At 36.5% G+C, this 12,702-nt stretch overlaps 1 protein-coding gene across 1 annotated transcript in view; it reads right to left on the minus strand.

Moving 5' to 3' along the window:
• The window catches only part of PTPRM (protein tyrosine phosphatase receptor type M), a 595,371-nt gene that overhangs the window by 295,011 nt on the left and 287,658 nt on the right, over positions 1–12,702 (minus strand). Inside the window, exon 9 of the mRNA XM_047090212.1 lies at positions 5,698–5,807. Coding sequence (XP_046946168.1) covers positions 5,698–5,807 — 110 coding nt within the window. The remainder of the gene's footprint in view (positions 1–5,697; positions 5,808–12,702) is intronic.

Below are 12,702 nucleotides of genomic sequence, written 5' to 3' on the forward strand. Positions count from 1 at the left end.
CTCTTCTGTAGTATTAAATCATGATTTAAATATGCCAACGGAATTGGAACTTTTCATGTAATTGTATCTTCTTTCTGAGGAGTGATTGATGTCTTCTTCTTCTTTCTGAGCCTACGGTGATGAGTAAATATTTGGCACTCAGTAGATATTTTCCCAAGAAGACTCCTGGGGAGAAGAGGTGTGTGCATGCACTCACATAAATGCTCACACGACCGCGAGTAGGATGTGGCTGCCCCCACAATGACTACAGCGCAGAAAGTAAATGCTTTATCAAAGGACCCATCGTTCCACTGTACTCACCTATGGCCATGGTCAACAGGATAAGCTAGATGGGGCTTAGTAACAGTCTTTCAGGCACAGCCGTTTGAGAAATTGCTAATACTCATAGATCCTCTCTCCCCCACCCATGCACACTAACTCATGCACTCCTAAAAATTATGGATCCTCTCCCTAACAAGTAAGTATGTTGTATATATGCGGACACAAAATGCCAGAAAGGTCATCGATCCCCCTTAAAGCCATCCAGAGCTCTGGGAGTTTGAATACCAGGAATAAAAAACCGGCTCTTCAGGAACAGGAGCAGTCAACTCTAGAATCCACTCCTACCATAGTGGATGCTCCATATACATTTATCCAAGCAATTACTTTAACGGACGCCAAAAAAACAACTCTACACTCACACCCAAACGTATCATACCATGTCCTTTTGGCATGTGTTTTTTTTCGTTTGTTTATTGTTTATTCAACTCATGTTTATGAAGTTCTATTAACTAGCAGGCTGTAGTAAAGCAGCAGGAAACTCCCAGAAGGGATGCCTGGGATTGCTTCCACACTTGCACTGTGGCTGAGGGATAAGGCAATTTTCGTGCAGCCTCTATGAAAAACACCGATGTTCCATGTTGGGTCTGGGCAATTTTATACAATTCCCCCAAGTCAAAAGGGAATGCAATTAACACACGTGGGGGGTTAGAGTTAGGTGAGATGGGGGTCAACGGCAGCTTGTATTGGATGATTTCCGATTTGTATGTAGGTGCCTGAAATATTCCCAAATTGTCTTCCCCTCCTCTACTTGTGGTCTCAGGTCCTAAACTACAAGATTCATAGAAAAACAAAATGGAATAACATGCCATCTTTGACCAGGAGGGGATTCAAAATCTTCTAGGAAGGGTGAGTTGATTGGAATTTCAGCCAGGGTTAAATACAGTCTTTTAATGGAGAGACAAGCAATCGGAAGAAGGAATAATTAAATCTGATTGGGGGGGGGGGGAGAAAAAAACCTAGAATATTTCAGGGAAAAGTATAATATTTGAATGAAAAACTGAAATATAAGCAGAAGTCCCAGAGGAGGAGAGAAGAGGGGACAGTATCAGGAAGACAGAAGGAAATGATAGAAAGAAGGTGTGATGGATTAAAATTCCATATACATAGCTCATTAAATTCCAGAAATTCCAGGAAAAAAATAATGGGAGATACGGTAATAAATGTAAATTGGAATTAGATCATGGAAGGCCTTGAATATTAAAACCAAACTTCTTAACAGGGCCCTTAAATTCTACTTCTTTCTATTCTATTACCTATCTTAGTAGTGATTAGTTGAGCCCAGTTATCCAGGCTAGGGATTTGGACATGTCTTCAACTCTTGATTCGTCAATACTTCAATCATTTGACAAGCCCAGACCATTCTACTTTGTTTGCTACATACCCATACAACACTGCACTTTATACTCTTCACACATTAGATTGGTTTATGGCCTCAGGTTCTAAATACACATACACACACATGCATGCGTGTGTATTGGAATTAAGTTTTTATGTTAATTCTAGTTAGTTACTAAACAGTGTAATATTACTTTCAGGTGTAGAATTTAGTGATTCATAATTCCATACATCACCCTGTGCTCATCACAAGTGCCTTCCTTAATCCCCATCAGCTATTTCACCCATCCCCCTTCCCATGTCCCCTGTGGTAACCATCTGCTTGTTCTCTACAGCTAAGAGTCCTTTTCTTGGTTCACCTCTCTCTATGGAAAGAGAGGGAGAAAGAGAGAGAAGTGTGTGTGTGTGTGTGTGTGTGTGTGTGTGTGTGTGTGTGTGTGTGAAAAAGAAAATATCCAGGACAAATACAATATGTCAATGATATATATATATATATATATAGAGAGAGAGAGAGAGAGAGAGAGAGAGCGAGCAAGCTGTGTATCTCCAGAGAGATAGAAAGATATGTCTGTGTGTGTGTGTGTATGTATATGTATGTGTGTGTGTGTGTGTGTGTGTGTGTGTGTATTTCAAAGTTTGTAGATGCGTTACTCTCATGACCAGGAGTCTGGCGTTTACTCACTAGGCAATTGAGAGCCATTTAAAGAAAATGCTTGGACATGTATATATCCCCGAGTACTGTGTACTTGGGAGTACTACTGGCTGAAAGTTCTAGAAATAGACTTGATATGCAATGTTTACATTTTGAAAGGTTCTCCCAAATTATCTACATAAGAGATGCATGTTCCCGCCAACAGTCTAAACACATATGCATTTCCCCACATCACTGTTTAACCCTTGATATTATACAGACTTAAACTTTTTGTAGCACTTATTTCATTTCTGAATCATTAGTAAGATTGGGTAGGTACCTTTTCACATGCTTACATGCTACTTGGATTTTTTTTTTCCTATGAGTTGTCTCCTCTTATTCTTTGTCCAGTTTTTCTAATGGAATGCTTTGTCTATTTCTTATCAATCTGTATCAAGTCTATACATTGCAGCCAACAGCCCATCGACTGTTATAAATGTTGAAAATAATTTCCTCAAGTCTTCTGTCTGTATTTAGACTTTCCGAGTGGTATCTTTTGTCATTTACAAGTTTAAATATTTATATAGGTAAATCTGTCAATCTTTTAAAATAGAACTTTCTGGTTTTATTGTCAAGCACAGTAATATATATTATAGAAATATCGTCCTTATTTTTCCTAACGTGTTCTGGTAGTTTAACTTTTGTGTTTAGAACATGACTCCATTTGGTAGGAGTTTTTTTTGTATGGTGTGAGGTAGATGTCTTATATGGCATATTATTCTTGTAAAAAATGCTGGATTTGTGAATATTTATCAAATTTTATTGATCTCTATTCATAAGTGAATTTGCACTATAATTTCTACCTCATAGCATTTTGGAAGGACATGACCTAGTTGTTAACAGTTGTTACCTCTGTAAAGTGCAAGGAAGAAGCAAGGATACTATTTTGAATACTTCTGTACTGAAAATATTCCTTCAGAGAGTGATATTACATTTCTAATTTAATAAAATAAAAATTTTGATTGCTGTTGAGGAAGGCTGTAAATGTCAGTCTAGGTCTCGGGCAGATGACTGATAAAAATAAAGGGCTGATCAAAAAGTAAGGGATGTGAAGGGCTAAAGCCTAAACAAAGGTGGGGAGAAGAGAGAGGAAAGGCTAGTTCGAGAACACTGAAGATGGACCTTAGGGGAATAAAACGGAGAGGCAAAGAGTAAGATCAGAAGAGTGTTTTCATGCTGTCAATTGCCAAAACGTCTGGCAGAAAACGATGATGTTGACATTTTCTGATCATTAATGGTTTGGTGCATCTTTCATGAGAGGTAAGGAGAGAACCTGAAAATAACCTGAACCCACAGCATATTCATGTACAACATCTACTGCATTCAACCTGTTTTCTCTTCTTTTCTGCAAAAAGGATCCAAGCATACTCCCTGCCCTAAGGAAACATCTGTATCATTTGTTACTAAGTTTTTTCCAATGAGGATAATTTACCTTGCCTTCTGGTTTTTACCTATAGTCAAATGTGCTTCTATGACAGAACTTACTGTTCCTAAGATCGCTGGGTTTTTTTGTTTGTTTGTTTTTGTTTTTGTTTTTCTGGACAACTGTTCCATTTCCTTAGCATGATGTCAGTCCCCAGGGCCTCTGGTCCTCCGAGGAACATTCAACAACAGTCCTTAGCTCCAGGAGGAAGCCGTGCCTATCACTGACTCTGGCACAGGCAGTACATCTTGACTAAAGAAGAGCTTCCTCATGAGACACCATGTAAGCCCTATTTTGAGAACAGAAACCCCCTTTCCTACTTCTGGAAAGCATGGGGGAAAGACAGAGAAAGATTTGGTGGTCAGAAAACGTACACATTTGACATTTTCCCTTTGGTACCTAGAAAAATGAACCAGCCTGTGCTACTTAACTATATCTGATGTTTAAAACCCTGATTTATGACACATTCACGTATCCCCATTATAACAGCATTTAGATCCGTGTTCAGCTGGGAGACCCTGGCTGCTGAATTCAGAGAGATTAATAGCTTCTTCTTTTGAATTATTTTTCCTATTGTTTTCATGTTAAAGTTACTTTTTACACAAAGATGTATGCTCAGTGGGATCAGAAAGAAAGGTTCTGGCTATTATTTTCTGTTTGTCTAGATAGGAACATGTGACTTCTGGGACAGATAGACTTATTTCTTGGAACTTAACATTGATTCAAAGGCTGTTATCTTTTCTCATAAAATATTCTGTTACTCTTAGGTAGGAATTTCCAAAACTGAGGCCAGAAAATGGTCCTGGGGCCAAAAAATATTAACTGAAAGATTCTGATCATTGAGAAAAAAAAATATGAACTTGTTTGATTTGATTATAAAACTTAGCTCTCAAAAGGCTGAGCCATCGATGTTCCTAACGCTGAATTCTTTCACAACGAAGCAACCAATGAACAGCATCAATAACTTAACATGAAAATCAACTTTTCCTTTTCTCTTACTTTGTTTAGCTTTCAATTAAAAACATTATTATTGTTATTAATTTTTGCATTTCAATACCAATTTCCAAAAGGTATAAGGCAACATAAATGTGAGGCTTGTTGGGTCAGGGAGGGGTTTACCAGCGATTACTGTCTGACAGCTAATCTGCTCAGGCTTTTGTCAGGAGTTCTGAAAGGTATTCAAGCAGAGGCTCCACCAGAGGAACAGTCGCGATTTTTAGAAACCTAACAACATATAATTTTGTTACATTTGCATTCAAATACATGCTAGCTTAAAAAAAATGCACCTGCTTGTTTCTATGACAATAGGCACAGCGAAATGATGCTCGTACAGATGTGATGATGACTGTCACCCCGTCACTGCTGTTATTTTTTTCTTGAACAATTCATCAAATTCTTCTCTGCTCTCTACCATTCAACCATTTGATATGCCTCAGTAGACAAAACTATGCCACGGAAGCCGAAAGGATGTTTTGCTAATACTAAGAACCAAAAGACATTATTCAATTGTTATCCCTGAGACAATGTCTATTGACTTTGCTAATTGGATAATCACCGTTCTTCTATAATTCAGTAGTAAAATATTTTATAGCTAGCAAGATGGGGTTGCCTCCTAATCAATGCTCGTTACAAAATACTTATTGTTTTTACTACAGGTTATTTTTTAAAAATATTATGTTGTGTCTTTACATATAATAGCATATAGTCCAGAAACAACCAAAGCATTATAAATATACACCCTGAAATGATACATTATTTGAAAAAAATCAGTGTTTTTTTTTGCTTCTATGCAGTAACAATTATAACTATCAAAGACAATAAACTTCTTAACAGACATGATGCCATTATGCGTTTTTAAAAATACTAGACAGTCTAGCTACATGGAAATTATAATAAAAATTAAATTACTAATGAATGTGTATACTACCTCATATAATGTGATGACACCATATGTTTGAATCGGTTCCCGCCACTGAAGAAATATCTTCTCTTCAAAAGTACTTCCTTGGATGGATTCAGTGGGAACAGCGCCTGGCACTAGAAGGGGGGGGAAATCAATAAAAGTTTGAGTGACCCCCCTCAAAATTAGATTTTTCTAGATATATTAGATTTTTAACTCTCAATTGAGACATAAGATTTAATAGGCCACAGATACATTCAGTTTTCTTTTAAAAATACGAAATTTAAAACCATTTAAATGGTTTTAGCACTGTCTTTATAAAGAAAATAATTCCATCATTTTTTTTTCTTTAAAACATGAATCAATTACACAAAGATCAGTAATTACCTTTGAAATGAACTTTTGTATTCTTCAGAAATAAGGAAAAATACAGAGCAATAATAATTCCCACACACTGCTTGTGAGAGTGGAAATTGGTACAGCCACTTTGGAAAACAATTTGGTAATGGTAGTACTTAGTAAAGTTAAAGAGGCATGTATCATGTGACCCACTTCTAGGTATATTTCTGAGTAATATTCTTGCACATATACACCAGGAGACATACAGTTATTGTCAATACAGCATTTTTTAAATGTTTATTTTATTTCTTTTGAGAGAGAGGGGGAGAGAGGGAGAGAGAGAAAGAGAAAGAGAAAGAGAGAGTGAGAGCGAGAGCGAGAGCGCTCATGCATGCAGAGCAGGAAAGAAGGCAGAGAGAGGAGAGATAGAATCCCAAGCAGGCTCCGCCTTGTCAGCACAGAGTCCAACTCAGGGCTCAATCTCACGAATCCTGAGATCATGACCTGAGCCAAAATCAAGAGTCAGGAGCTTAACCGACTGAGCCACCCTGGTGTCCAACAGAGCATTTTTTAATAAAAATAATAAATTGGAGACAAACCAAAGGGTAGGAAAGAAAGTTTTAGTCATACAATATGATACAAAAAAAGACTGAAAATAAATGGCAGCTATATACATTATCATGGATGGATTTTATATTTATAATTTTAGATTTTTATATATTTTATATTATTGAGGAACAAAAGCATGTGAAAGAAAAATAGATATGAACTGTTGCACTGATCTTTAATGTGTTACATATGCACAAAATACATGTTTTAAAACGATGTGATATAGATGAAATAATATGCAATAAATATTTTTAAAAAAATATTTTATGTATTAATGATTACAAAAACTGGGAATTTTGATGCCATTGTAAAAAATGTTTATTTATTTTGAGAGAGAGAGAGAGAGAGAGAGAGAGAGAGAGAGGAGAAGGGACAGAGAGAGAGGGGGAGAATCCCAAGCAGGCTCCACACTGCCAGCACAGAGCCCAACATGAGGTTCAATATCACAAACTGTGAGATGATGACCGAGTTGAAATCAAGAGCAGGACACTTAACCAACTAAGCCATCCAGGTGCCCCTTTGGTGTGACTTTTTTAAAAACCTGAACTAACTAGTTTTCAAAAAAAAAAAAATCTAATGGGCATAAGGGAAGGTGGAAATTTACCTGCCAATTTTCTATAAAATAACATTTAATATTGCTTAAAAATATTATTTATCTCATCTTCATTTAAATTCCTTTTTTGCACATATGCTTTATATTATATATAATTTAGTGTATTGGTGTGTCTATCCTATTTAAAAAGTAGTATACCTGTAGTATTTCTACATATATTTGAAGGTGCATGATCAAATTTTTTGGTGACAGTGTGAGTAATCAAAGAGTGGTTGGAGAGGCCTCACACTTCTCAAAACTTATTACAAAGCTATTATATCACGACAGTGTGGTATTGACATAAAGATAAGCATACAGATTAGTGGAAGAGAATTGAGAATACAACAACAAATCTCTACATTTGCAGTCAGGTGGTATTCATGAAGGGTGCCAGGAAAATTTAATTGGGACATAATAACCTTTTCAACAAATGGTGCTGGGACAACTGGATATCCGTATGCAAAAAAATGAAGTTGGATTCTTACCTCACACCATATATAAAGTTTACATCAAAATAGATTAAAGAGCTAAATGTATGAGCTAAAACTACAAAACCCTTAGAATGAAACACAGGTGTCAATATTCATGACCTTGGATTAGGCCACAGTTTCTTGGACATGACACCAAAGGCACACATACACAAAAAAAGTAGATAAAGTACATCATCAGAATGAAAGGCTTTGTGCTTCAAGTGGCATTACCAAGAAAGTGAAAAGGCAACACACAGAATAGGAGAAAATTTTTGCAAATCATTTATCTGGCAAGAGACTTGTATCTTAAATACATAAAGAACTATTAAAACCCAGTAAGAAAACAAATAATCCAATTAAAAATGGGCAAAAGGTCTGTATAAACACTTTGCCAAAAAAGATACACAACTGGCCAATAAGCACATGAAAATATCAGTAGCCAGCCAGAAAATGCAAATCAAAACCACAATGACATAGTATTTCACACTGTTAAAATGGGATAATCCAAAGGCAAATAATAAACATTGCTGAGAATGTGAAGAAACTGAAACCCTCATGTTGAAGGGAATATAAAATCATACAGCTCCTTTGAAAACAACCTAGCAGCTCTTCAAACAGATACACACAGATAAATGTACCGTGTGAATTCCACTCCTAGGTACATGCTCAAGAGAACTGAAAACATATATTACTCAAAAAATTATATATGAATATTAAAATAAAATCATGAATATTAATATATAAATATTAATAGCATTTTCATAATAGCTCAAGTGGAAACAACCCAAATGTTCATCAACTCATGAACAGATAAACACATCTCAACACAGTTTAAAAAGGGGGTTAGAGAATGTTTTAGATTGTGGGAGGATATGAATAGACCTTTAAGGGTTGGTAAGATGTCCGAGGTTGGAAAGGCTGCCTAGAATTTCAAAAGGACTCATAGGTAGTACACATTTTTTTAGTTGAGGGGCTACTGAGGTAGATGTAAGATTTTATAGTTATTTTAAACACAGCTAAGTATAGCTTCGCAGAAAAAAAAAAGGTACAGATTCAGATTCAGACGTGAGGACTGGGTTATGATTTAAGACTTTTCAGTAATTATTTATTTATGTATTATTTTTGAGGGGGGAGGGGCAGAGGAAGAGGGAGAGAGAGAATCTCAAGCAGATTCCACATCCAGCACAGAGCCCAATGTGGGACTCAATCTCATAACTCTGGGATCCCGACCTGAGCCAAAATCAAAAGTCAGACACTTAACCGACTGAGCCACTCAGGCACCCCAAGACTTTTCAGTAATTAAAGTGTACAATTTTGGACAATTCACTGAACCTCTTTGGGCCTCAGTTTCCTCATGTCTAAAATGAGGAAGTTGGACTAAGTTCACCTCTACCATCCAAACTCTAAATAATACATAAATATGAAAATAATTGTTTATCTCAGGTTGAAGGAACTGATGTGAAACTATGCAGAAATAAAGAAAACCAACACATTTAAGAAGTTATAACACTGATAGGTTCTAAGAAAATTCAGAGTCCAGAATTTAAGATGGTAATATTCATCAATCAGAAGCTGAAGTAAAATGGGCCATGCCAGAGAAAACTCTACTTAGTCTCTTCCTCTTGACCTTGAAAGTGTTTATTATGACATCATCATCAGTCTTCTCGTGGTATCAAGGCAAATATGAGTGGCTCTATTATTCTGAGATGATATTTCCTAATTGAGAATACTTACTAATCTATGTATGTGCAGATGTAAAGAGGTGAAGACTTAGAAAAAAATATATCTTTGGTTTCATTCAGTTAGTTTAAATCATAGTAAAATAAAATGGGAAAGTCAAAATTATGCTGAAGAGAGGACAACTTAAAGGGGTAAACTTATTAAAATCCTGTACTTGATGGCACTGTGGACATGTTAACAAGAAAACCTGAGATTCGTACATATATCATATATATGGATATTATATAAATATACATGTACACTATATTTATAGATAATTATATATATAATATATGTACATATACATGCATATATAATATATAAATGAATATATATAAATGATTAAATAATAATAATTAAATAATATATAAATGAATGTATATACACAATATACATATATATTTTTAAGGTCAGGAGCAGACAAAGTAAACTAAAATAAACTACCGGAAGAGTTGAATAAATTAGGAATAACAGTGTCTCACAGGAACTTAGGTCTACTACCTGTTTTCAGAAGTTCTTAGAAATTCAGGATTTGGGATAAATAAGCTTTAGTTTCTAAGTTTGTGGAACTGAGCTCTATTCTTGTGATACCTTTAACAGTATAAAGAGGTAATTTTTTCCATGTACTTTCTCATGAAATAAATACTCAATAAACATATTTTACCAGAGTAAAATTCATAATGTTCAATGAACTGTAGCCTTTTATAATGGTAGACACATAAAGTGACCACCCCATTTTTTTCAAACTCAGGAATGACAATTATTCTATTTTTGTCTTTTTTCTCCGTTTTCGAAGTCTTTGTTGTTAGGAAATAAAATTTGAAATAAAAGCTTTTCTAATTAACTGCATGCCTGTGTGCTACGGACACAGTAGAATTTTTTTTGGAAGTCATGCATGCCCCAACTTCTGGGACTAGCAAGGTAATTTACACAAAAAGGTAAGTTATTCTTACCTCATGTTCTGATGGAACTTAACAGAACTCCCATCTCCTGTTCTTTCTCAATTCGAAACCCAAAAGTAGTGACTGGGTTCGCTCATGTGGCTTTGAGCAAGACACACCTGCTTGTCTCTAGAAAGGACTACATATCATCTTCCCTCTCCTTGGTTAAAACATTACTGTTGATGAAAACCTCAATGAGGTGATGATCAGCAAACTTTACTGTTTCATCTAAAGACGAATAGAACACTTCTGAGTGTTTTATTTCGCAATCTGTATCATGCCTATTGTTACAGAAGAAGAATAGAAGGCTTCTTCTCTCCAGTTTGTAGTTAAGAGACGAAAAGATTAAATATAACAAAAAGAGCAAGGAAAGGTCACAAGGAGTTGCTTTGAATCACTGCAACAACAATAATGATCGCTCATTAAAGGCCTCTCTCTGTCAGCTACAAATGGCTCTCTATGTAAATTTCCTCTAACTCTAATATGCTTGACAACTCTTATTATTCTCACTTTTCAGATGAGGGAATTAAAGCCCATAGATTAAAAGATTCTTATCAGGTGCAAAGGAGGTCAGAGGGGTGAGAGTGCTACAGGCTGGAGGAGTTGGAGGCAGCTTTGTGAAGGACCTGAAGCCTGAGGAGCCCTTTGGAGGGCAGCAGAGGAAACGGAAGCGAGATGCAGCCAGGTGGACGGCAGGCGGCGCTGGAGAGCAGACCTGGAGGAAGAGTGTGGAATGGAAAGGACATGGCCTACCAGACCTGCTGCCTGGGTGACATTCTGGGCAGAATGATCTGCACTGGAGGAAAAGTCACTAGTTCTAGAGTATGAGCCAGGAAACAGAAGACCTTGGAAGTCAAGATTTAAACAAAGTCAATGACAGCTCTGTGGAGAGAGTGCCACGATACAAATGTACTTTCATATTGTGATTAAAACTTTTTTATTTCAAGTATAATTAGCATACAGTGTTATATTAGTGTTAGGTGTACCATACGATTCCATGATTCTATACATTTCTCAAGTGCTCATCAGCGTAAGTGTACTTCTAATCCCTTTTATCTATTCCACCCATCCCCCCCCCACCTACCTCTCCTCTGGCAACTACCAGTTTGTCCTCTGTATTTAAGTCTGTTTTTTGGTGTCTCTCTTTTTTTCCCCCTTTGTTCATTTGTTTTGTTTCTTAAATTCCACATATGAGTGATTTGATATGGTGTTTGTCCTTCTCTAACTTATTTCACTTTGCATTATACTCTCTAGGGTCCATCCATTCCATGTGGCATGATTTCATTCTTTTTTACAGCTGAGTAATGTTCCATATATTGTCCATCTATATGCGGACACCTGGGTTGCTTCTATATCTTGATTATTGTAAATAATGTCACAATAAAAATAGGGGTGCACATACCTTTTTTAATTAGTGTTTTCAATTTTTTGGATTAATACTCAGTAGTAGATTTACTGGATCATATGTTAATTCTATTTTTAATTTCTTGAGGAAACCCCATAATGTTTTCCACAGTGGCTGTACCAGTATACGTTCCCACCAACAGCGCACAGAGTTCCTTTTTCTCCACATCCCTACCAACACTTGTTATTTCTTGTGTTTTTGATTTTAGTCATTTTGACAGGTATAAGGTGACATCTCATTGTGGTTTTAACTTGCATTTCTCCGATGATGAGTGATGTTGAGCATCTCTTCATGTGTCTATTGGCCATCTGTGTGTCTTCTTTGGAAAAATGTCTCTTCAGGTCTTTTGCCTGTTTTTATATTGAATTATTTGTTTTCTTGGCACTGAATTGTATATGTTCTTTGTATATGTTTGATATTAACCTCTGTCAGCTATATCATCTGCAAATATCTTCTCCCATTCAGTAGGTTGCCTTTTTGATGTTTTGATTATTTCCTTTGCTACGCAAAAGCTGTTTATTTTGATGCAGTCCCAACAGTTCAATTTTCCTTTTCTTTTACCTTGCCAGAGGAGACATACCTAGAAAAATGTCTCCATAGCTGATGTCAAAGAGAGAGGACTCAACTAAATAAAATCAGAAATGAAGGAGGAGAAATAACAGAGATGCAGGAGTATTTTAAACATGTTTTGTGGCTGAGTAGGCAACATTAGAATGGGCAAAAGCTGGAACCACCCAGGAAGGTTAGAAATTTCAGCATGTAGGGGTGCCTGGGTGGCTCAGTCTGTTAAGCCTCCGACTTCAGCTCAGGTCATGATCTCACAGTCCATGAGTTCAAGCCCCACGTCAGGCTCTGTGCTGACAGCTCAGAGCCTGGAACCTGCTTTAGATTCTGTGCCTCCCTCTCTCTCTGCCCCTCCCCTGCTCACGCTCTGTCTCTCTCTGTCTCTCAATAATA

This window comes from Lynx rufus, unplaced genomic scaffold (genome assembly GCF_022079265.1).
Source record: "Lynx rufus isolate CCGP_SWC_20201006 ecotype Redwood Valley unplaced genomic scaffold, mLynRuf1.p SCAF_29, whole genome shotgun sequence".
Classification (NCBI taxonomy): Eukaryota; Metazoa; Chordata; class Mammalia; order Carnivora; family Felidae; genus Lynx; species Lynx rufus.